General features: G+C 37.3%; 1 protein-coding gene and 1 long non-coding RNA gene across 3 annotated transcripts in view; one reads left to right on the plus strand and one right to left on the minus strand.

Annotated features, from left to right (window-relative positions):
- Positions 1-27,590, minus strand: part of fstl4 (follistatin-like 4) — a 191,855-nt gene that overhangs the window by 60,827 nt on the left and 103,438 nt on the right. For both annotated transcript variants that reach the window (XM_055197188.2, XM_055197187.2), the window contains exons 5-6: positions 19,124-19,314; positions 14,430-14,550 (exon numbers count right to left, since the gene is read on the minus strand). In XM_055197188.2, the coding sequence (XP_055053163.2) occupies positions 14,430-14,550; positions 19,124-19,314 (312 nt within the window). The remainder of the gene's footprint in view (positions 1-14,429; positions 14,551-19,123; positions 19,315-27,590) is intronic.
- LOC129438457 (uncharacterized) lies at positions 10,392-26,022 on the plus strand. Its single transcript, XR_008642596.2, has 3 exons — positions 10,392-10,473; positions 25,702-25,737; positions 25,820-26,022. It is a non-coding gene; the product is annotated as an uncharacterized lncRNA (long non-coding RNA).

A 27,590-nucleotide genomic window follows, 5' to 3' on the forward strand; every position in this document is an offset into this window, starting at 1 on the left:
GCATGCCCTACTGAAAAATCCAGCAAAGACCAGCATAAGCTGGTTTTAGCTGGTTTAAGGTGGCAGTAGCTGGACTAAGATGGTCCTCCCAGCCTGGCAAAGCTGGTCAAGCTGGTGGGTCAGTTGGTCTTTCAGCCTGACCAGCTAAGTCCAGCTAGAACAGCTTAACAAGTGACCAAAACACAGCTTGCTACACCAGCAATACCAGCTAAAAACAAGCTGGGAGACCAACTAAAACCAGCTCACCAGCTTATGCTGGTCTTAGCTGGATTTTTCAGTAGGGTGTCTGTCTGTGTGTGTTAAGGACAAAGGGACACATCGACATGATCTCACAAAGTTTCATTGGATAGTCACCAAATTTTTTGCTAATTTTTCAGTGGCATTCTCGCGGATCTCTGCATTTTTCCGTGGCCCTGACACAGACTTTTTTTTCGTGGCATTCTCACGGATTGGTTACGCAAATGCTTTTTCCTATTTTTAAACCATTGTCGCTTCGGTTTAGGGTTAGATTTGATGTATGTTGCATTAGTATGTCACCTTAAGTATTGGTTTTTACTATTTTTTTTTTGATGTATTCTTTTATATTTTCTAAACTTTAAACAATTGTCGCCTGGCGTTGGGGTTAGAGTTGGGTTTGGGTAAGAATGTCTTTTATGTGAAATTTTATCCCAGCAAGTGTTCTGTCCAATATTTACCCAACATGGGTCAAAAATACCGCCACCATTATAAGAGTGTGAAAGTAACAATGAGTGTGTTTACATGCACAGGTTAGGGTCTTACGCCGATTATGCTTAATAAACTGATAACGTGTGGGGTCATGTAAACGCATAAAACGGTTTTCTTTTATCGGGGAAAGCCCATAAACTGCGTAAGCAAAAACCGATCAACACTGGTAGTTTTTTGCTCATTACCACAATTGCGCGTGGCATGTAAACACCATAACCGGCTTTCTCACGGTTTTGTCCATGAGCGCATGTCTCCGCGTGTGAAAGATAAACGTCAGACACGGAAGTAAGCGCAAAGTAATGCATAAAAGTCTCCCCCTGACTAAAGCAGTTGGCAGAGAAACTGTGAAAATAAAAGTTATGTTACATTTACAGGTTCTGCAGACCCGAGAAAAGATACAACAGTACAGCTAAAGACAGATATGTCGTAGGCTTTTTGAAAACTATTATGTACTAAAGGCGGTGGCGTCACTACCTGCGAGAAAGCTGTCAAATCTCCAAGTCCCATGTAAACGCAGTTGTCTGCATAGCCAGTTTATTGATGTAAACTCATGAAAACACTTTTCTTTAAAGGTCACGTTCTTCCTGATAACATTTTTTAAACCCTAGTTAGTGTGTAATGTTGCTATAATAGCATAAATAATACCTGTAAAATGATAAAGCTCAAAGTTCACTGCCAGGCAATATATTTTCTTCAATAAAATTCCTCTTTAAAAGCCTACAACGAACGGCCGGTTTGGACTACAGCCCTCTATTTCCTGCTTTAATGACGTCAGTAAAACAGTTCGTTGACTAAACTCCGCCCACAGGAATACGTCAGTCACCAGCTTTGGCTCAAACAACTCTGCTAAGCTAAGCTGCTATCCAATCACAGCACACTAAACAAACTACACAATCAGAACTTGTTACGTATTTCTGAAGGAGGGACTTCACATAACAAGGAAGACATCAGCCTGTTTTGAGGACAGTGAAAACAGCGCTATACAGATAAGTAAATTGTGTGAAAAATACCGCGTTTTTTTTACACTTGAAACATGAACACATGTTATATTGCACACTATAAACACAATCAAAGCTTCAAAATCACAGACAGAACGGGAGCTTTAATAAGCAGATTTTTGCCAGTTATCTGCTTATTCTGGTCATGTAAACGCACTCAATCAATATGTTGCAATGGATAACACTTGAATATTAAGTGTATTATATACAAATGTTTGACATCTCAAATTGCTGCAAAGACCAAACAAAATCAATAAATCCAGAAAGCTGTATAGAAAAATGTCAGCTTTTAAACTAAAGCAGAAAATACTATCCACCTAACAAATCCCAGACAGAATTTAAATATGCCACATTTATCAAACAAGCCAGAAAACATGTTAAGGTTTGCAAAAATTCCCAGACACACATTTACTCTTCTTCCTGCGATCACGCAAATGAGATTTAACAGAATGAGATTACAATGACTCAGATTGCTGCTATAGAGATTCATTCAGATGATTTGCATTGTATCACGCACTGCAGGATGCATGACTGATTTTATTCTGGGTGACAGCTGGCTATTCACATCTAGTCACAGTCGAGACAGGACAGGACATGACAACATCAGTTATGACAGTGGTGGCTTATGCTCATCTGTTATGAGGAGAAAAGGACATTCAATGCCATTTAAAGACCCTTCGTCATTAATCAAACATGAATTTACCAGGTGTAATTCATCACAAATGCTGATTCTCATAAACAGCCACTGTTTACCTAAGTGAATACAAATGAATTTGTGTTACTAATGTTTTCCATTTTGCATTGCTACTTTAGCAACAACACAGTCAATTAAAATATATTTTGACTTAAACCTCCTGCACACAGAAAGGCAGCTCACTATGTCTTTTAACAGAGTCGTTGTCTTGATTCGTTGTGTTTAATTAACTTTGTAATTTAGCCTGCAGTAAGACCTCTGATCCTATCTGATACACAAAAACCTTGAGTGACCTGCTGGATTTCTTCAGAGTCTATCTCACCGGGACACTTTCTGAACTGACATACCCCTCTTTTGTTTTTGCTGTCTTTAAAATGCTATCTGTATTGTTCATACCACTGTAGCGCTCTTTTTCTAAAACATGTCATGTCCACATGTATTTGTATTGTATTGCTCAGTGGTACAGCATTGCATTAGCTGTGAAAAATGGCATGGGTTCAAACCCAGGGAACACACATACTGATCAAATGTATACCTTTACCCTTTAACGCCTACTCCTTTTTTACACGATTCGGCCGTTTGTCCACATGAAAACGCAGTATCAGGGCACTGAAAACGAAATTTTTTGAAAACCCCTGACAGGGTGAGGATTTTAAGAAAGCCAGTTGAGGTGTTGTCGGGTAGACAGAAAAACCGGGGGTTTTGCCTTGCAAGGTCACTTTTGTTAGGATTCTGATTGACCAAGGTGGCTTTACGTTTTGGGTTATATCGCCGCCTGCTGGTGTGGCATGCTCTTGACAGTGCTTTATAATGTGTTTTTGCTTTTTCATGTAGACGGAGATTTCTTTTAAACCAAACATGTGTGGACAGGATTTTTTTGGAGGAAAAACTTGGATTAAAAAAATACCCGTGTCCGTGTGGACTAGGCCTAAGTCGCTTTGGATAAAAGCATCTGCCAAATGCATTAAATCAAATCAAATTTAACAGCATTAACAACCCATGTAACATCTGTATTGGGATGAGAATGTGATTTTGTCTATAAGGAAGTGATTGCATTGTGATTTGATTGGAACAGTGTTTTGACATGGGCTTATTTTCTGACGAAACACAGAAGTCACTTTTTAAGAAGATTTCAGATCTGAGAACCTGGTAGTCAGAAGGAAAAGTTCGTCCTCAAAAACATATTTATATACCGAAACAGATTTTATTTTAAAATTATTAATAATTTGCTATTATTGGCATTAAGCAGAAGTGAAAGTAAAAATATGTTAGGCTTTGTCCACACAAAGCCGGTGCATTCTCTATCCGATCATTTTTTTCCTTGTTCTAAAAAAATAATCCGTAATCACGAAACCACTGAAACCGACTGAAAGCGGTGTAGTATATATGCCGGACCAGTATGGGGCGCTGTAATTCTGCCACAGATATACACTATACATGGAGAAGACTTTGAGCATGCGCATAACCAACGTATGGTGTTGTCCATTATCGCTTGTTGCTCACTACAATTGCATAGAAGCAATAGATTTTGCGGTAATAAAGCTAGTAGGCTTTAGTAGCTTCTGTAGCACAAACACACTCACGTAGTCCACCGTTATTGTTGTTGCTGTTACGTGTGACGCTTCCGACACGTGATGTGATGACGTTTTCGCTTCACAAAATATACGGATTGCCTGTACACACGAAACCGCAAGGGTGTCGATTTCAGATTTATCCACTTTAGGACCCGGTTTCAAAAAATAGCGGTTTTACTCTCTCAAAACGCAGGATCCGTGTGGACGAAACGGCAATACGATAACAAATTTATACGTATACAGTGATATGCGTCTCCGTGTGGACAGCCCCTTAGTATGTAATGGTGCTCATCCACCCAATCTACCCGATCTCCTTCACCTGAATACTAATCACTTGCACCTGCATGACCTCATCACCGTAGCACATCGTAGCTGTCTGGTAGCGTTGCTCTAACCTGCACCACAGACTTCCCCAGATTATTCACCTGTGCTTCCCAAACCTCACGATCTCCTACAACCTCCCTGGTCATTAGTTCCTCAGAGATATCTTTTCCAGCATTAGCGAAGATTATTCTAAACCAAGTCATCCTAGACTTTTCATCTGCTTGCAAAGTTATTCGTCTGCTTAATATTTACTGCTCCTTAGTGGTCCTGGTTCAAAAATCTCTCCAAGTTATGTTTACCCTTGTCTGTTCTCTTCTGTGGCATGACAAATGCCTTAAGATTAATTATTCTTTGCCAATTAAATATTAATTAAAATGTAAATTTTGTAAATGTAGCACTACATGTGACTTGTTCTGTTCTGTGTTTTATGTACTTTTAGTTTGCTTTGGTTCCTGGTTCCTGTGTTTTTTTGTCAAATTGTAGTTCTTTTGTTCTGGGTTGTTGGAGGTATACAGGGGCGCTGACCACCCACTGAACTCCTGAGACTCGCATTTTCAAAAATGCTGCCACAAAATTTTCAAATAGGTCCTATCTTTACTAATGAACCATAGATTTGAAGTTTAAATATATATTCTCGCCTACTCTTTTTGTGACACTACATTCACATAAACAGTAATATTTTGAATATGCAGATTTTCTGATTCACTGCTGTTTTTGCAAAATGCATTCTGGGGAAACTTGGCTGTTGTCCACACAAGTCACCACCTTGATAAAAGGGATGAAGTGAGAACACATCCGAGTATTTAATGTGAACTTGACTTGATGTGAACATGGAATTGGAATGGTACTTGGGCTTGCGACTGATGATTGAGAAATGACCCCTTTCATTAAATACTGTGTTAACTGTTAACAAGAACGTGGTTACTTATACAATATCTAACAACAGTGCTTAAAGCATCACTTCAAATTGCAGATGTGGACTGGACGAGCATCTTATCCATGGGTCATTGCAGTTTTTGTCCAAAATGAAGTTCTGCAGGAGTCATTCCAATGGTTTGCTGCTCTGCTGAATTGATGGCGAACCAGAGTTCTGGTAAATACTGGTCACATTTGTTATGAAATTATGTAGTTGAGGATACGATTAATCTGTTCAGTCATGTTAGTTTGGGGATAAGCTGTAGTTGAGTTTAACACAAAGCTTCGTAAAGAGAGGAGACAAATTTGAACATTTCAAATGGTCAAAATCTTCTTCCTAAAGATTATTGCAATGGTCTGAGCATTTGCGCTCCGCAATGGAAATACATCAGTCCATCATGAATAATAATTCATGAAGACCAGGAAGTACTCGTTTTGCTGGGTGCTGCGTGGTAGAGGCCCCATTATATCTATTCCTAATCCTATTTGTACTTTGTACGGGTGGTTTCCCGGACAGGGATTAGTTTAAAGGCGGAGTCCACGATGTTTGAAAGCCAATGTTGATATTTGAAATCACCTAAACAAACACGCCCCTACCCCAGTAGAATCTGGACCTTCTGTTGATAGACCCGCCCCACACATACACAACCTGGCAAGGATGTCGGTTAGTAGACACGCCCCTTACTGCTGATTGGCTATAAGTGTGTTTTGGTAGTCAGCCCATCTCCTTTTCCAAAGCGTTTCACGTTCAAACATCGTGGACTCCACCTTTAAACCAGGACTAGGCCTTAGTTTAATCAGGAAATAGAACTAGTTTTAACAAGCATGCCTTACTAAAAACATTACTTGTGTGCATTTTGAGACAAAACAAAGGGCACTGATATATTTTAAGATATGTCAGTGCAAGTTATTTTCAGTTTGGAAAGCTCTTACATTTATTTTAGTCTAGGACTAGTCTAATCCCTGTCCGGGAAACCGCCCGTAGTGTTCGCCATTTTACACACCTTAACATGTTTTTTTTACATCTGTCCATATTCCTGGCGAGGAGGCAACGTTGTGTAATCTCTTGTATGTCTTGTAGATTCCCACATGATCGCTTAGTGGATGTGAATGTTGTAGCAAAGGAACATAAACTCTGTTGTGTACTTGGCTGTTAGGCAGGTAAGATGTGTGATATAGTTTGTCCTCAATTACTTTGTATTGTTCCTTGAGGTCATTTTTATCTTCTGCTATTGTTTGAAATATTTGTTTGATATTAGAGTCTTTGTGTTGTTCTTGCCAGATGATGACAGCTGTAACTGGTGATTCTGAATCTTCTGGATTTTTCTTTTTACTGGAGTACAAGTTACATCCAGGTTTGGAGTGCATTCGGTAAAGAGCATCAAGTGCTATGTTAAATTTTCCCTTATGGTAATACACCACTAAATCACTTTCCTGTAGGCAAAGATCCCAACGAATGAGACGACGAGTGGATCTAATGGAGCTTAACCCCCAGGGGTCCAAAAACGCAGGGACGCGTTTTGACATGTTTTCTCCTTATCATAGCAGAATCAACTTAAAATACTCCATCATTAATAATCAAACACTTACGTGTTTGACATCATTTGAAACTCTGAAGGTTCCTCTTTAATTAGTGTACATTCACAATAACAACAGATCTTTGTGTTTTTGTCAAATAAAGAAAATAAACAGGGTGCTCATTCAGACATTTCTGTCTCCGCCAGCTGTCTCTCAAATCACGTTACAAAAATTAGTTGAAACTCCGCGAATACTCTTCACACAAACATAATACACATATCCAAAGAAAGCCTGAAATGTCTACTTTTAAACAAGCTAATTATTATCAAAAACAAATATTTCCTGTTTATATAATCTGCATTGAAGTAAAGAGAGTACCGTTTTTCCTGGCTGAGCTCATTATCTCTAATGCGGTCACGCCCACACGCTGTTGACATGGTAATGAAGAGACGAGCTGTTCAAACCAGCAAAGCGTAATGTTTGATAAGATTTAAAGAGTTTAGCGCATGTTTGCATTATAAACTTTATACACACACGTGAGGAATATATTCATTTATGTCTGGACATTGAGGAAGAGAAGCGTTTATCTTTAACGTTACCTAAGAAGAAGAACAATGGAAGGCGCAATGGAGGCGGATATATTCCTGAAGAAACTGTAAGTCATTTGTCTTCATTTATATTTGCTATCATGTAATATGTTATGGCTTGTGCAGTTCAGCCTACATAAGCAACCTCAACAGACTGCACGCTTCGGATTGAAAAACGTTCGCATTGTTTACAAACGAGTAACTTACGCGTGATCACGTAATGGCAGATTTCATTGTTTGCTGTACAGTGTTAGACACAGTTATACACTTTCGTATCCTTCATGGCAACTTTGAGTAATGCTGCACTGCTGTATCTTTAAAGTGTGTGCTGTAATATGATTCCATGTTTACATGCTTGTTTACAAACGAGTACGCGTGATCACGTAATAGCGGATTTCATTGTTACATGCTGTACAGTAGACACTTTCGTATCCTTCATGGCAACTTTGAGTAATGCTGCACTGGGGGATCTGTTGTAATATGATATTGTTTACATGCAACGCATTCCATACATTGCGCTTTAGACGCGACACCATTTTATTATGAGCTCCGCGTTGTGGCGCAGTGGTAGTGCTTTAGGCCGCCACGTGGTAGACCCGGGTTCGAAACCCGCCTAGGCCAAGTTTTTTTTATTGAGTATATTGAGTTTAGGCGACCACCGTTACAAGTGCTATCATTTACCCATCAGTTATGTATGTAAGGGTATTTCTGTGGACAATTTATGCTAACAGCTGTTCATAACTCTCTTACAGGTCTGCATCCCTCTCATCAGTAAACTATGAAGTGGAAAAACATATTCACACTCTTTGGACATAAAGTTGTATGGTAACATGAGCCACAGGAAGTTTACAGCTCTGTGTTTATCAGTTTCTTATAAAAGTTAAGTTTTTGAATAGGGTCCTACTGACCTTCATTTCTATTTTGATTATATTGTTAACTTCTTAATAAACCTCAAACAAACATGTTCATTTGTCCTCACATTCTTTACTGTAGTTCCCTCCTCCCTCACTATGCAGATCATTATGCAGCTCATTATGCGAGCCTTTGTTTGCTAGTTGTCAATCAATCCTTCTCGCATACGGCCCCTCTAAACAAAAAGTGTCTTACAATTTCTAAATCAATATACTGGTTTATGTGAATGAGTAGGCAGAATGATTTTCACATCATTTTAAAGAAAAAACTCTAGACTACTAGATTCTGTTTAGGAAAGTCTTGTTAAAACATGTTTAGTATGGGTTTTGTGGACTTATATCAGTTACTTAAAATTTTAGCTTTTTTAAAAACCAGGCATAAACCTTTTTCTCTCAAAATATAAACATGTACATACATGTAGCTCATATAATATTTTAGCCCAGTTTGTGCTGAACACAGTGGTATGAGACACTTGCCATTATTATGTTTTAAAGCAACTGAAAAAAGACCAAATGTAAGAGCATGTCAGAACCTCTGACAGTGTCCCAAAATGGTCGGACCCCAGAGGGTTAAGACCCATTGCAAAGCAGAGTGATCAGTAATGATGGTGAACAGTTTAGGTTCAAGATAATGTTGCTACCTTTCTAAACTTCAGCTAAACATTAATTTTCCGTTGCAGAGTAATTGTTTTCTCCTTTATTTAGGATCCAACTGGCATAGGCAATGACCTCCTTACAGTCATAGTCTTTTCACTGGGTCAGGATAGTACCTAAATTTTTCAACAGGAACAGTGGGGGTCAACTTGAAAGCATACTTTTGATCAGGCACATTTAATTGTAAACCACTAAAAGATTCAATTTAAACCCAGATTTACACAGTAAGCAAGGGTGTATGATGGAAAAAGTGATTTATATTTCTGCCCAGCCAAGGGTACTTCGGCCTTACTGTTTGCTAAATAAAGTGGGACCAAGGATAAACGTGGTCAGGTGGATAAAGCTCTTCCTGGAGACTCTTGTTAAGTAGCGTATGATTGGATCCAGTATCAATGATAGTCTTGTCTGTCCAGGCTCCAATGTTAATTGGCATCACCATCAGGTACGGAGACACCTTTGTTAGTTTCAGAGGTGGCAGCAGCTTCAGCTGTGCTAATAGTTTTTGAAGGTAAGCTAACTGACATGGCGTTGTTAGAGGGATAACCTCCAGACTTTTGTGGTTGAAATGAATGCTTATGTTTGGCAGATGGGTGAGGACTGGCAGACTGAGAAGGGGGAACGGTAACATATTGTGGATTATCTGGAGGTATCTCGATAGGTAAATTTTGTGTGTGTCTGTGGAATGTAGGTTGAGTTAGAAGTCCTTCATAATGTAGTTGCATTGCATGATCCTTTCTAGCTAATGCCCCAGTTTTACTAACTTGTCCCCTGTATTTACTCAGCTACAAAGTTGGCTAATGAGGTATGGTTTGATGTTTTTGAGTTTCAATTTTACTACACCCTACTGAAAAATCCAGCTAAGACCAGCATAAGCTGGTGAGCTGGTTTTAGCTGGTCCCCAGCTTGGTTTTAGCTGGTTTTGCTGGTGTAGGAAGCTGGTTTTGCTGGTGTAGCAAGCTGGTCTAGGTGTGTTTTGGTCTAATTTTAAGCTGGTCTAGCTGGACTTAGCTGGTCATGCTGGAATACCAGCTGGCCCACCAGCATGACCAGCTTTGTCAGGCTGGGAGGACCAGCGTAAACCACCTTAAACCAGCTAAAACCAGCTAAAACCAGCTACCAGCTTATGGTGGTTTTAGCTGGATTTTCAGTAGGGCAATTATACTTCCAATGTTTACATAGAGCTATGTATGCTCTGTAAGTCTCTGATTGTTTCTTACTCTCTCAGCTAGCACATCTAAATAATCTTCAAAGAGGAAGGCAGTTTCAAATTCATCCCAAGTAAAAACAGATAATTGTGCAACCTCCCACCACTCTCTGTGGAAGGTGGCTAGAATGTCAGTATCAGTTAAGGGATGCAGAGCCAGAAAGTCTTGACAATGTTTCAGTTAAGTTACTCATCTCGATACGTAGGTCTTTAATCTATTCAATCAGATAATTTAGCTCTGTACTGCATTGGATAATCTCCTTATAGAACTGTTCTCATTCCTTTTAGTGTCCACCTGGGTTTCCTGTATATCACTTTGTAGCTCCAGCTGAAACTGTTTCACCATAAAACAGACTTCTGAAGTTAAGGTAAGTTCAACTTTCTGGATTTCTTCTGTCATCATTACCTTCATAGCTTTAGTCAAGTGTTCAGTGCATTTTTCCTCTTGTCATCGGTGTGCAGTTATAGTATTCAGGAGTTGTTGATGGTTGGTTTACATTTTTGTAGTCAGCATATCCAGCATAGTATCATGAAGGGCAATGGTTTCTGTGGCTACTATGTTCCTTCAGATCTCTATCTTGTTGTTTTAAACATTTTAAAAGGTAATCCCAGTTTCCTTGTACTGTACATGTGCAGTGAGCTGATAAATCTCCTTTACAGGAGTTGAGAGTGTGCCAAATCACTGCACACCGGTATGGGTAATGAAGTTTCAGTGGATGTACAAAACTGCATGGGATCTGGCTGAAAAGAAGTGTCAACCCCTGATGGTGGGGTGGAACACTTGGAACTTTGGAAAAGGACTGCTGAACTGAGTGGGAGTAGAATGGCCAATATGGGGAATGGGAACATTTGGTGGAGGATAAGCTCTTTGTGGTGATTGGTTTGGTTGCACAGAAAGCCAGACTGAAGTGGCTATGTCAAGGGGATCAATCTCCACAAAAGTAAAATTTAACCGTGGAGTAGCAGTTGTTTTGGTTTATATATGAAGTAAATGACCTAAATGGACAAAATAAAAAGTTGGATAAAAGAAATATTGGGCAACACAATACATTTAGGCAGAAGGGTATATAGGGCATAAGGAAATGCAGGTCAAAACAAGAAATACTGGGCAAAAGCGAATGTTGGGCCAAAGGAAATGTTGGTATAAACAAAAAATGTTGGGGTTGTTGGGGTGTTCAGGAATCAATACTTGTCCCACGTAGAACAACACGCATACCAGCGCTTGTAGTGTTCAGGATTCAATGCTCATAATTTTCTCTCCACTCGATAATAAGACTCTTCTTCAACAACATTACTCAAATCCCACAGTGTCACATGGCCAGCAGTGTAGTTGTAAGGGTTTTGTCTTGTGTTGTGTTTTGTACTTTTATTTTGATATCCTGTCCTGCTCTATAGAATTACGTTATAGGATTGCCCATTGGATTTGTTTGCCTGCCCTTTTGGGATTTACTTTATAATAAACCTCTTTTGCATATGGATTCTACTCTCCCTTGCTTTGTGTAAGCAGCCCGCGTTACACCATCGTTACAGTAGTGTAGCATGTAGCTTTAGCTGAACTATATGGACGCTCTCTATTTTATAAATAAAGGCTCTCTTATATACTCGTCACTTCCATTTGCATAGGTTTTGTACCTGTACTGGCATCATTATGTCACCATTCATGTTACTGATAGTAAAGTGAAAGGTAAAAGGGCTGGCAACTTCAGTTTCGCCACAAATTGTTTCTTCAGCTTTATGATGCCTGATCTGCTCTGTTAAAGTCCCATGTGTGAATAAACGTACAGTTACATTGTACAGTACATTTAAAAGCACATATACTGAAAGGTCAGCTTAAAAACATTAGTGAACTGCCCACCTAGAGAGTACTACACATAAAGCAGTTCGCCTGACATGAAGACTATTCAGTTTACAGAATAGTTGCCAGCAATAATGTGCTGTAATGTATTGTAATGTGCTTTTGGCCACATATTAAAGCTGCCCCACATTTAAAAATTTTGTTGCAGTCCCAAAATGCACTGCAACAAATTCAGATTTCATTTAATATAATTCAGTCCTAGGGATTCCCCAGGGTCTTAAAGCTCGTAGGACTGTGCACATGCGCAGTTTTCAAATGCAGCGCTTTCATTCTGTTTACAAATTTAAAGACGTAAAATAAAATTTTAATATATTTAGAATGATGGATATAGACTGTAATACATGTTTTTTTTTTTTGTTGCATATTTTGTTCAAAAGCATGATCAACATAAGTCTACATATTATAATAACAACAACGATGCTTCTGACGACAGGTGAAGAGCTGTCGTTCAAACCACACAAGTTTGCGATGCAGCTTGCGAATGTTCATTTGAACTATGGTTTCGGGAAACACCCGCATCGGTGAACTATGCTAAAACGATGGAACTTGCTACCGTAGTTGGCTAACGATGCTTTCTGGAAACGCACCCCAGACCCAAATTAAATATATGTCTTTAGTGTATGTTGTTATATTGGTGTTTACTAGGGATTCCCCCTTATAGTCAACTAATCATTAGTCGACCAACAGAATCTTGTTCGAATAAATTTTAATTAGTCGATTACCGTAGTAGCAGAAAAAACTGAGCCCTTGATTGACAGAGATGTGAGGTGTCATTTCTAGAGGGTAATTTTTAAACCACAATGTTGAAGTGCATACTCTGCAGGCAAACATTATATGTATGTATTATTCTTTCAACCTCAAAAATATAGCTTATCATTTTTGAAATATAAGCAGTATAGGATACAATGTTACCCATGTCCACTAGCGCTAATGTTAACTAATGTGCGCCATTATCAGACACATTTAAGTGTTCCTTTCTGTGGAACTGTGTGCACGGTGTCCAAAAAGCAAAGGACTTTACCAAAAATTGAGGAACGCTATAAGCTTGCTAGATCTGATAAAATCATATCATAAACGTGCAATTAGTCTAAAAATAGCAAAAATGAACAACTACTAGTTGACTAGAAAAATCTTTGGCAGCCCTATGTACTATCCAGGAATGGGGTAAAAATACTTCTCACTTTTTTCAGTACTGAAAAAGACTTTTACAGACACAGATTGTAAAAGTGAGCTATCATTTCTATTTACAATGTATATGAAATATTACATAAGATATTTTTTTTTACATTTTGTGACTTTCTCATTTAGGGCCATGAACATGCATTCAGGTGAATTTGACCCATATTTTTTTGTTCCAAGACAACTGTATATACACAGATTAAACACATTTATGCGCATACAGTATGTTGCATATATATTTGTGTATGCTATGTGTTTTCATGATAATAAGCTACCAGCATCCATCAAACTTTGAGTCGGAATTTTGTTTGTGTAGTGTGAAGTTACTGCCCAATGGAGCATCTAACATCAGTTACTTATGATAAAGTCTTAGTTAACAGCTGCTTATGTAGGCATGCAAACAGCAAGTCAGTTGAAGGTTCTGAAAACAAATGTATTATTTGAGTAAATAAGAAACCCCACAATAAACACACACAAAACAATAATGAACAAGATACGGTGGGCAATGCATTTAATAAAGATCATCACAGGCTTGAATTGCAAAGGCAGAGCAGAGAACCATGCAGTAGAAACTTGTCTGAGAGGTTTGTTTGTGTGAAACACTTGATTCCCTTCAATTTAGCAACAACATAGTTAACCTTCAGAAGGACCGGACCACCTCAAATGTTTTACTATACACCTACAGGCAACCTTCTCGCCTGAGTACCAGCGCTGGCTTCTCTGACACCCAGTTGGACACTTAAGCAAAAAGACTGTAAAATGACAACAATCAGTCCGCTAAACCCAGTCATTACCAAGGTTAATGAGTAGTGCTGCTTAATCGACCCGTGGTTTTGGCCCAGTAGCTGAATCTTAAAAATAAGAGTCACGTGGTATCTCTAATGGTTTCATTTATGTCTTTCTGAAAGGGATGTATTAGTTACAGTTGTTCATTTCAAGATCTGGCACTGAGAATTGCATTGGAAAGTCCTGGAACGAATGAAATATGGGCAATTATTTTATGCAGCCTAGGACGATGGATGAGTCGAGGTAATCTCGGCCTGCCATCTCATCGCTCTTTATCAGCCAAAAGCACTCATCTCTCATCACTGGACCACGATTAGCATTCGCTAGCTCAAAGGATCAGGTGCTCGCTTTGCCACAAATGGGCTAAGCACCTCAGAGAAAAACACAGAATGGTGTCTGGCTCATTGAATACAAAACAATCAGATTTGCCACATGGTGAGGGAGAATCATTTGCTCTGGTGAATTTCATACTGCATGTGAAGAGCAGGTTAGTGTAGGACTCACGGAAAGCTGTGTAGAGCTCCTGAAGGTTCAGGTGACCGTCATTGTTGTAATCATCATAACGCAGGAGGTCTTGCATGGTGCACTGCAGCAACATTTCTTCCAGGTGCTCCTTCATAGAGATCTGTGAAATAATGTATGGTGATATTGAACTACAGATGCACATGTCATGGTTGGGTACTGAGATTAGCACTTTTAGGAGAAATGACCGAATCACATTAAAGTCGCCATGAAAATAAAATGAAATACTGTCATTTGTTTTGGAATTGTGGTATTTTTTTTACAAATGACTTTTTTATGTGCCCTTATAATCTTTAAACAAAAACGCAAATCTCCTCCGGTCCTAAATATATATGGTCATATGGTATGGCAGGTGCGCAGAGTCCAGGAGAAGATAGCTGCGATTAGCAATTAGCAACACAACCCAACTTCAAACGATCCAATCAGATCTCAATGGACAATTCAAATCCAGCCCTGCCTTATTTCATTTCAGAAGCCAGTTTCACTTGTAAATATATTGAATTTATTGAAAGAATAGCCCATTTAGATGTAACATCTCATTTTCAAGTGGGTCCCAAAATATACGTCACCACATGGTAAATAAGGCATTGCTACTTCTGTTTCATGGTGACTTTAAATCAATTGGTACCAAATTTTGCATCTGGGTGCCGAGTGAGAGTAAGCTATGAAAGGTAGGTAGAGAAAGAGAGCGAGACCCTGCAACTAGTTAAGACACAACAAACAGGGCAATGTGCTGCATCGTCACAAACGTTTATCATTTTCACATGCTTTCCGCATTTAGAAGACGCTTAACAGATCTCAACATGCTACTCATGTGCTCTTTGAGGAGTTGTGTGTGTGTGTGTGTGTGTGTGTGTGTGTGTGTGTGTGTGTGTGTGTGTGTGTGTGTGTGTGTGTGTGTGTGTGTGTGTGTGTGTGTGTGTGTGTGTGTGTGTGTGTGTGTGTGTGTGTGTGTGTGTGCAAATCTTAAGCACGACCCCGAAAAGCCGCATCTCAAGGCATCGGGCAGCATGCTAACTAAGCTCATGCTTTCTAGTGCTTGAATGCACATATTTACACAAAATGATCTAAAAATGCTATTATTATCTCCATAAACACTGTCTGTTATCTCTTAAGTAAAAAATGCATTTAAGAACTAAAATGTGTGTGTAACAGTATATGAGTTCTGTGCACTCTTAGGGGCGGTTTCCCGGACAGGGATTAGACTAGTCCTAGACTTAAGCACTTTTAAGAGCTCTCCAAACTGAAAACAACTTTCACTTACAGATCTTAAAATACATCAGGGCCCTTTGTTTTATTTCAAGATGCACACAGGTAATGTTTTTAGTAAGAAATGTTTGTTAAAACTAGTATATTTCCTAATTAAACTAAGGCCTAGTCCTGGATTAAGCTAATCCTGGTCCGGGAAACCGCCCCTTAAAGTGGCAGTATCAACCTGATGCTGTTTGTTTCTAATGTCAACAAACTAAATCATTCCCTAAATAACTTTTGCAACTTTAATAAGGATTCATCTATATTTGTATTATACAATAAAGACTGCAGTATTATTTTATTAGTTTCTGTACTCGAATACTACAGACCAACCTAAAAAACAACAACAGGAAAAACTGTTATTTCATCTGTATGTTTGTTGTATTGTAATTATTTGTGCTTGCACTACTCTTGAGGTTGTAAGAATGCTTTGAGAGCTAGAGAGAGGATTTATTTTGTCTAGTGTGTAAAATGTCTATATAAATAGCAAAGAATTTTGAAATTGAGAAGTTTGGACGACTACGGAAATAACTGTTGTTGTTATTACACAGTATAAAGTACCGAAACAAGTTTTAAAAGGTTAACCACTGGGTACCGTTACTGAATTTCAGGTATAGCTTACTGGTACTAGTTAAAATGTGAATGGTATCCAACCCTGTTTTATACCACACACACTCATTCTGGTAGCTGCAAGGTGTTTGTTAACAGTCATGTGACTTCACTATATTCCTCACGAATTTTTTTTTTATTTCAGAGATGTTATTCAAGGCGAGTAAATAAAAGAATTGTAACACTTTACAATAAGGTTCATTAGTTAACATTAGTTAACTATATTAGTTAACATGAACTAATAATGAACGGCACTTATACAGCATTTATTAATCTTTGTTAATGTTAATTTTAACAAGTACTAATACTTTATTAAAATCTTTTTGATGTTAGTTAATGCACTGTGAACTATTAAAAGCAATTAAAAGCTTTATTTCTATTAACTAACATTAACAAAGATTAATAAATACTGTAACAAATGTATTGCTCATGGTTTGTTCATGTTAGTTAAAACATTAGTGTGTAAAATGTCTATACTAATGCTGTAGATAACAAGAAATATGCAATAGGATTATTTATTGACCTAAGTAAGGCATTTGACACAATAAATTACGATATTTTAATTAATAAGCTAGAACATTATGGAATTAGAGGAGTAGCATTACAGTGGATGATCAGTTATTTGAAAAATAGAAAACAATTTGTGAAAATAGGAGATTATCAATCAAATTATCAAGAAATCGTTTGTGGTTTGCCTCAAGGTTCAATACTGGGCCCAAACTTGTTTAATATGCATATAAATTATATTTGTAAAACATCTCAAATACTTAGATTTGTTTTGTTTGCAGATGATACAAATATATTTGCATCTGGAAACGATTTAAATCAACTGTGTTAAATAGTTACTTTGGAACTCAAACGTGTTAATAAGTGGTTCAAAGAAAATAAATTATCATTAAATCTGGGGAAAAGCAAAATGATGATATTCGAACATGGTAATTCTAATGCTCAGGAAGTAATTCAGATAGAGGACGTTGTTATAGAGCGGGTGCAGGAAATTAATATAATTAATATTCTTAATTTATTTATTTTTGTTTCCTTATTTTCATTAAAAAAAACTGATAAGTGTGTCTGCTGGCGCACCCCTATCCAAAAAGCACAACCAGTTTTAATGTTACCCTGAGTGAGAAGTGTTACCAGAATTTGTTTTAAGTAAGGTGAAAAATAAAAGTTTTGTTTTTAATGTATTTTTGTTAATGTTTCAATGGATTTTAAAACATATGGTATCGGAAAAAGTATCGAAATTGGTACCGGATCGAAAGATTTTAAACAATACCCAGTCCTGATCAGTACAGATGCTATATAAAGCAAGGCACAAATTGTTACCAAGCCAAATACAAAGAAGGTTCCAAGAACGTACTGGTGGTTATGCATTACAGGATTAAATGAATTTTAGGATGCAAAAACATAGTACAACCTTGAAAAGTTTTAGCCTTACAGTTAATGGGTTGCGACAGTGGAATAATTTGCAGATGGAGATGAAATGAAATCTGTTTAAATATAAATACAAACAAAAGATTTTTAAAAGGTATAAAGAAGAATAAATCGTTTACCATTAGGAGTATTACTATTACTATAGTAGTTACTATTGGACATTGCAAGTGTATATACATTTTGTTTTATTGTATATTGTTGATTTGTTTTGTTTGATGTTGTATTGTGGTTGTGTTGTTTTGTATTATGATTTTTGTATTACTGTAATATTAATTTTTGAGGAAGGCGTTTATAAGCTTTTTGCTTCGGCCTACTCCTTTTGAGCAGAATAGCTACTGCTCAAATAAATAAATAAATAAATAAAATAATGTTAACTAATGAACCTTAATGTAAAGTGTTACCAAAAATAATATAAAGTGTAGACCTGGTACTTCATAAAAAGCTGAAGAATATAGATGGATTATAGGACTGATGAAATATCTGACTAGCGCTGATGTAAGTGAACCAAAATAAACAGTTCAATGACCCTTTCAGACCCTTTGCCTCCTGCAGCTGTTTGCATCTCCTGGTAAAGCAGTAAAGTTACCGATGTACATTTGGGTTTTTGCTCTTTGCTGATCCAGGCAGTTTTTGCTGTTGTTGTTATAAAACATGTCTTTCGTTTTGTGGCTCCTGTGCAGGTTGTCAATTCAGCAGAAAAGTTTGCCATTATCCTCTATTTACAGACGGGAGGTGAGGGCATGTGATCGCGCCGATTACGTATGGTGTCTGAGTGAACAGGCTGCACGATTCAAATTACGCTTAGACAAAAAAAGGTAATGTCCGTTCGGACCAAGATCTATGATTGGTTGAACATTTTTTGGTCCTACGCCTTTCACAGATTACATAAATTTCTACAAATACATTTAAACAACTTAACATAGTGATTGCTATCAGGATGTGAGGAGACTTTTAACTAGTATAACTAATAATGTTTCTGGATCAAATCAGATACCCTGCCTTTAAATTATAAAACTGCATGTGAAGCTGTGAAATATTTTTCACAGTGAACCATTTAACCCAAACTGAAAATTAATTGACATTGTTATTGTGTTAAGTGAAGTTCAGGTGATTTTGTTGAGTTGTGAGCATGTTTATATGATGAGATGTGTTTATGTGTTGTTTATCCAGACACAGCAGCCTGTCTTCCATTTCAGATTGTTTTTCTGGTCAAATATAGTTTTACAGACTGGCCAACATGAAACATGCTTATATTTCAGACACAGATTATCCTGTGTAAAGAGACGATAAACATTACAGATATCCACACACTTGTCCTGAAAACAAATCCTGTCAGATATATATCCAAAGTCACGGTGTATATGATGCTTGGGTGTATTTACCTCTGCTAGCTCTTCGCTGCTTAGATGCCTATCCTGGTTTAGATCTAAATACTTGAACATGGTGTCCACCAGGGCTCTCCTTTGGTCCATGGCGTTTTCTAAAGTTTCTTTCCGGTCCTTTATACTCCTGGGCTGTATGTCTAACAGCATATTCTTCAGCCTGTTATACTCCGACATGGTGCACGTGTCGCCTGTAAACACACAGCAGAAGAATTGAATTAGCATTCAGTTAGCTGGTGTGTGCTGGAAACAAAAGCGTTTTCCATAAAGAAGCTCATTTACATTTATGCAAGGATGTGGTAGTAATTTGCATTTCTAGACAGTCATTCTGCATAGGGGTCTCAGTTTATTCACTGTAATCCTATGATTTACACCCAAAGACAAAAGGTAAACATTTTTATTTAGACACTTTAGCTGTATTGCTGTCTCTTTTAGCAGTGGGGGATTAGCGAGCATGATTTAAACTGTCACATTAATTCCTATGCAGCACTTACTGTACGTCTATAAGACATGACGGAGAGAATGGAAACCGCGATTAATCAAGAGTGCCGGTGGCTGTTTTTTCCTTACCGGCAATAAAATTATACAAACACGGACCACCCACTGAGCTTCCCTCGAAGATCACTCGAGTGGGAAGAAGACATGACAGGGAATGCAGCGGATTCGAGCGGAGGTATTGTGAGAAGCTCCATGAATATGAATGGGAAATTAGAATACATCCCTTTATAATGACAAAAAGATACTATATGTAATGAAATTCACACTGACCTGATACCTGAGATTAGGACAGATGAAATATTATTACGTTCTCCATAATAAAGGCTTGTGCTGTTAACTCTTTCACCACCATTGACGAGTTAACTTAAAGAATTAACTTAAAGAAAAAGCTTCCCTGCCGATGACAAGTTTTTCAGTTTTTCCGCAATACCACTATTATACACTAGCAGTGTTGGTCAAGTTACTTGGAAATAGTAATTAGTTACTGATTACTGATTACTTCCCTAAGAAAGTAATCCCGTTACTTTACTGATTACTTATTTTCAAAAGTAATTAGTTACTTTACTAGTTACTTTACTAATTACTTTTCAAAAACATGATGCACAACCTGAATAGGCTACAGTATAAAGCAACAGGGCCCGGTTGCATAAAGCACCTTAAGTGTAATTTTCTCTTAAGTTCACCCTTATGTTTAATTTAAACTTAAGGGTGTTGCAAAAAAAAAAACTTACGTTTTTTCTGTTGCATCTCAACGTTAACAATAGTATTTTATAACAACAAACCTGGGTCGCTGTCGTGAAACATTTAACGATTACCCTTAACTAAGAGAACCATTTAAGGGATTATACTGTATGCAACACCCTTAAATTATTCTCTTACAGTAGGTAAGAGGAATTTACCTCTTAAGTGTCATACTTAAAGGAACACGCCCACATTTTGGGAATTTAGCTTATTCACCGTATCCCCCAGAGTTAGATAAGTCCATACATACCTCTCTCATCTCCGTGCGTGCTGTAACTCTGTCTGACGCAGCCCCCGCTAGCTTAGCTTAGCACAAAGACTTGCGATCTTTTAACAGTATACATACTGAGAACTATATTCTCTGAAGACGAAGCACTGCCGCATGGGCGGAGTGATTTGCACAACTCTGACCGAACTCTCTGCTCCTCACCAGGGGCTTCTCGTGTGCTGCGAGCAGATCACTCCGCCCATGCGGCAGTGCTTCGTCTTCAGAGAATATAGTTCTCAGTATGTATACTGTTAAAAGATCGCTGTGTCTCATATCACCTTGTTATTTGTACACGGTTTGACTATACAAATCACAACACATAAATAGGAAAATGATCGCGTTATTTTGTCACTTATTGGGAGCAGTATACTAGCTGGAGCCATGCATTTCCAGTCTTTGTGCTAAGCTAAGCTAGCGGGGGCTGCGTCAGACAGAGTTACAGCACGCACGGAGATGAGAGAGGTATGTATGGACTTATCTAACTCTGGGGGATACGGTGAATAAGCTAAATTCCCAAAATGTGGGCGTGTTCCTTTAATGGAAAACTTAAGGTGCTTTATGCAACCGGGCCAAGACCTTTCAGCCTAATTCTATTCTTTCTGCATATTCCATCATCTAAAATTGAATCAAATGAAACATTCTCTGTTTTAACCTCTCGATACGCACTAATTCATGGGCGTGATGACGTCGTTTTTTTACGCTGCTAACAATATCTAACGTTATATAGCCTACTGTCTAAAAAAACATTATATAATATTAATAATAACATTATACATCGTTTAAAAGGTCTGCGGGTCTAGCATCAGTGTATGGTCTCTGTTTTGAGATACAGATGCTCTAGCAACATAAATGTAGTATTTTGTTACAGAAGTCCAGATGACAACATGCAGAATATAAACGGGACTCCTTACCTTGTTGTACATATAAAGATCGCGAGTCGAATCCTGTCTGTTTCAGATGTGTGAATAACCCATAAAATCAATCTAATAGAATTTATCAAATGACCATTTTTGTCCACAAATGTGTATAATCCATGAAATACAGATATATAGTCTGTTGTTTACATCAGATTTCGCGTGAACGTGTATGAGATGGAGCCGCAGCGGTCATGTCAACTTGTCCACAAATGCGTATAATCCATGAAATACAGATAGTCTGTTGTTTTACATCAGATTTCGCGTGAACGTGTATGAGATGGAACAGCAGCGGTCATGTCAGCTGGGGGTTCAGGGATTTTTTCAGTAAGTTTCACATTCCTGTGCCGGGCTTGCTAGGTGTTTGCTCAGATTTGAGATGAAAGTTTTCGCTGTAGATAAAAGTTTTATTCCCACGTAGAGTGTACAGCGGACGCTGATGTTTTTGTCACCTTTAACTGTGTTAAACTCAAAGTAATGTCGGTACTTCCAAGCATTAAACGCTGCATAGTCTTGTTCTCTTCCGCGCTCCATGTTATCTTTTCACGTTCAACACTACACTGACTGACGGCGCACGGCGCTCATACGTCACTGTCAACCGACTCGCGTCACGACACGAGACAGTCTCACGAAACAAAATCAAGGTTAAAAAATAACGCAGTAACGCAGCCTGCTTACAGGGAAGTAACAGTAATCTAATTACTGTTTTTGTAATAGTAATCCTTTACTTTACTCGTTACTTGAAAAAAGTAGTCGGATTACAGTAACGTGTTACTTCTAACGCGTTACTGCCCATCACTGTACACTAGGTAATGTTATAAGTTCCACAACTTATAAAACCTGGAAGTATTGCCCTAGGGCAAACAGCTGTATGTCTGTGTAAGTTTTGAGGATCACTCTACATCTCATCTGTATTCTCTGTAACTCCAAAACTAGACTAATAAAACCCCTATTAATTGCCAAGCGGAAAGGAGTGATTGAAAGGTATGTATGGCATAATATTATCACTTGATCGGCCCTCCTCCTGAGGTTTCTGAGGAGGAGGGTGTCGAGTATGGGAGTACTGTGAAGCCCATACAGGCATCAGGGAGATGGCTGGCGCAGTCTCATCCCCGTCTCCCCTTTACTCCCTTGCTCTACCGGATTTCAATGAAGCTCGGTGGATATAGATTTGTGGTGTTAAGCCTACTGGTCAGGGCGGGACTCTAGTCCTTTTAAGGGAGTCAGTGCGTCGATCTCCAAAAACATGCGCCGGCCCTTGCATTTTCCTCGTTCTCCCTAAACCAAACTGTGCAGAGGCTGTCACAGGGGTTGACGTTGTATCTTCAATACCTATATGTATATGTGTGTGTATGTGTATATATGTGTGTGTGTGTTCAATGTATATATATATATATATATATATATATATATCCCAAGGGTTTTTCCCTCCTATGACTTTTTTACTTCCCCGGCTTAAAAGTCTGGGGTTTTTTTCTCCTAGGGGGGTTTTCAACCCGGGGAGGCAGCCTTCTTGGGCTTAATTTAGCACCCTCTTCTTTACGTTACATTAGCAATATGCACGCTTATAATGTTGATTCATAGCCGCAGCAAATTTAGCTGCTTGTGCTATCGTGTATTATGTTGTGCTATCTGTCGATTTTCTGTGCTTTCCACTGCTTCTATTAATCTAAAGCTGCTTTGAAACAATCACCAATTGTGAAAAGCGCTATATAAATGAAATTTAATTGAATTGAATTGTATTAAAGTCCTTCAAAAAATGCAATTATCTTAGGTTTCTGCTCAAAATTTGCTGTTTTGAAGAAACCTACCCATATTTAAGAGGTGATAAAAAAGTGAGCAAATGAAGATAGGATGAAATGTTTTTTTAAGCAGATTGTCTGTTCTTTCATTTGATATTTTAAGAACAACATTTTCTAGAATTACATTTTTGTGAAAATCATATAAATTCTGGCGCTGGCTGGCAACTTTTTAAGTTAGGGAAATGTGCTGAATGAATAATTTTGACAAAAATGTCATTAATATGTTAGTAATTATTATACAGTGTATTGCATTTCTGCAGTAATATTATTTGTGCATCATTGGACAAATACTGTATATCATTGTTGTATTACTGCAGCAGCATCATATTTTACTATCTATATTTTATATATGGGACATTATGATGAAATGATCATGTTTTACATGCCAACAATGTCAGGTTATGATAGCAGATGTGACTGTCAGGGTCATCTCAAACCTTTTCTTTAACCCATAAACCAGTCCTGATCAGTCACTGACAGTCAGTTTGTACTTTTCAAACATGCTAATGAAGTACATCGATCACTTGAGTGTTGATGGAAAGGTCATGCTGAGATAACATAAACTCTTATGACATGCTATAAATCTGAGTCTCCACATAACTCACTTTCTCCTATGAAAGATTTCACATTGCATTTTTCACTTCATATCACTTCTTGCACTCTCTCTCTCTCTCTCTCTCTCTCTCTCTCTCTCTCTCTCTCTCTCTCTCTCTCTCTCTCTCTCTCTCTCTCTCTCTCTCTCTCTCTCTCTCTCTCTCTCTCGCACGCACCCACGCGCACACACACACACACACAGCTTCAATCTTTGTTATACACTCTGGGCTGAAACAACCCAGCATGTTGATTTATAACCCAACAGTTGGTTCTGTTCAATATTTACCCAACCATGGGTTAAACCAACTCAATATTTTTTATTGTAATTTTTCTGAATAATAATAGCCAGATGAATAATAATAGGCAGATTTTAATAATTTATTCAGAATAAATGTATTTTTTTAATATAGATCCTTCATGTAGATCTAGATTTTTAATGAGCACAATCAGATCCTTTTCATTTTTTAATTGAAATGTTTACATGAAGGCTTTACATTCTGATTGAGCTATCAGTCATTATTATAAGTCTGCGTGTAAATGAAGTTAATGACTCTTTCTATATCTGCAACCGTGTTCAGGATCTCTTTTCATATCATATAGTAACAGGATTTTCAAATATTATAAAACAAGGAAAAATGTATGATAATGCTTACCAATGAAACAAAGAAGAAAGCTTTAGGAAATCATTCTGTAATGACAGCAAGTTTCCATGACACACATTTCAGCAAAGCATAATTCAAGGTTTTATGAGGGGGGGGGGGGGGGGGTCATCCAATAATAGTTTTATTTATTTTATTTAAAATAAATCTGCGCTGATCTTTGACGGAATAATAACTTTCGATTGGGGATTCACAGACTGATTTAGGAGCTAGTGAACTAATAAGACACACGGAGAGTGTTTAAAAACAGGGCGTCTGTGTTTTTTCATTTAGAGATGAGCCTGTTTAGGACCTCAATTCACTAGGTGGCGGAATGATACGAAAGGTGAAGCGGTTACTGTGCCGTTATCAGTACAATATCGTATAGCTCTTAGCCAATCAGATTTGAGAACCAGAAAGAACTGTTGTATAAATATATATATATATATATATATATATATATATATATATATATATATATATATATATATATATATATATATATATATATATAAATTGTTATAATATGTATAGAAGTATTTTTTTAACACAGTCCCTCTTGCGCTCTCTTCATCTACTCTATAAAACAAAAAGGGGACAAAAAGGTCCTATTGTCCTTGCGCATATAGACAAAATTTCCACCAGATGTAACCATCAAGCCAAATATTGAATTCATACAAAGAAATCAGAACATTTAAGTATACAAGTTGAGTCATAATAAAAGTGATTTGGATGAGATTTATGTCCACTCCGTCATTGAACAGCTTACATACAATTATAAAACATCATCAAGAGTCCTGTCAATAAATATTAAACTATTTTCATTTAAGAAACGTACCCCTATTGACATAAACTTCAATTGGCCTTCCTTACAAACCATATTAAACAATGCCTACTGTAGAGAGTACTGTATGAATGTACTATTGTTAAAATGCCATTCTTAATTACACACCATAATCTTCATTAAAATGAAGGTGATCAAATATCAAGGTTTCAGAAGACCTAGACCTCAGTAAACATCAATCTCTCACAAAATCTGACATGTCAACAGTGAATAGCACAACTGAATGATTCAGTGTTCTGTTAGGTTTGCTTGAATTGGTTTCTCTTCTGTTTCTGTTAGAAACGTTAGATTGTCCAGAGCAAGAGATCATGAAAAGTGAGTAGAAACTTGATTTCTCGGGAGCTTTGAATCCTGTCTATTCTGACCTTTAACTGCATTTCTCTATTTACATCTCTAGTTACTGCAGCTGCTTCTCAAGAAATGAAAAAGAGATTTCGTGTGACACAAGAAGACGGTGTGTAAACAGAAAGATATGTTATTTAATCAAACAGCAGATGTTATAGTGTAACATGCAAAACCAGACTGCATGCTGCATGCTATATCTCAGAAGTTGTTTGATGTGAGTCTATAGAGCATTAAAGCTGTAAGATATTAACATGACACTGTTATCTGATGCTTTCAAAGCCGGAGAGTAACACCAGCAGTGTGTGAACAACTTAAACATTACATAACACAATACATTACTGTTCACTAACTGTTCTCTATATGTCCAATGTCTACAGTTATACAACAAGATGTTATATATTAACACATAAAAAGACTAGGGCATATTTAATGGGTTATGTTAAAATACTACATAAACAGCATCCTTTAAATGACACATTTTGTGTCTCATCTCTTTGTTTTGACATCTGAGCAGAATATGAAGCTCTTCAACTTTTAATTTTAAATAAAAGCACAAAAATCAGTTCAGAACTGTATGTTGTCCGTTGTTAGTAGTTTTTGTATGTTTTTTAAATGTTATTATGGACACAGTAAAAATGAAAATGTGTATTGGCGTTTTACTTGAAGATTAATTTACAATAATGTAATCTAATGTCCTCAGATTCAGCCATTATGCTCATATTTTTGGACTAGATGTGTCTTCATGAAAGTATAGTTTTAAAGTTTAATGGCAACTCTTGTTTTTAAGAGTGCAGATCCTGTAAAACACAAGGGTGCCAACATGATCAAAGCTTTTCTTATTATCATTATAACTGGAAATCACAAAGAAAATCTATAATCACTGAAACCCATGTGTCAAATATGCTACTAAACATTAATCCTGTTGAAACTTTTCAGAAGTGTAAGTTCTATGTATAAAATTATTGCAATGTTAGTATAATGCAGTATTACAGTAAAATAATCTGTATCCGTTTAACTGTCAGACCGTATTTAAGATTATATGCACCAGGGCTAATCCCTGTGGATAAATGTCACAGCCAGACCGAACTGCTGCATGTTATAAATCCCAACTAGTGGATGCAATTTTTCTGCCCTAAAGATTACAACAGTTTATACTGCATCTGCAATAGATATTACACATAGAAAGAAATATAAACTCACTGAACAAATAGTTTTGTTTAATTTTTCAACAGTTTTAAACGATAACTTAATATGATTTAGTAAATCAGTGTCATTTTAACCTGAACAATGCATATCATCAAAGTAAAAATATTTACCACTGGAAATACACAAGTGAACCAGAACCTAAATGAATATCCCCAAACACAGAGAGGGTGATCTTATAAACTATTTATAAGCATAGCAAATTAAATCAAAGTAAAAAGGTTCAATTGGACTGTGAAACATGAAATGGATTAAGAGCAAAAACCAGAACCTGACTACATTCAAAACATTAATGTTTATCATCCGTATCTGCTAAATGCTGTAAAACGAATACTGAACACCAAATATTGTACACATAATACTGTAAAACAAATACTGTACACTGAGCTGAATACTGAACACCAAATACTTTTAACAGAATACTGAACACCAAATACTGTAAACCAAATACTAAACACCAAATACTGTACATGTAATACCGCAAGCTGAATACTGATCACCAAATACTGTAAACGGAACACGGAACACCAAATACTGTTAACAGAAACACTGAACACCAAATACTGTAAACAGAATATTGATCACCAAATACTGTAAATGGAACACTGAACACCAAATAC

The sequence above is a fragment of the Misgurnus anguillicaudatus genome, chromosome 9, assembly GCF_027580225.2.
Source record: "Misgurnus anguillicaudatus chromosome 9, ASM2758022v2, whole genome shotgun sequence".
In the NCBI taxonomy this organism is placed as follows: domain Eukaryota; kingdom Metazoa; phylum Chordata; class Actinopteri; order Cypriniformes; family Cobitidae; genus Misgurnus; species Misgurnus anguillicaudatus.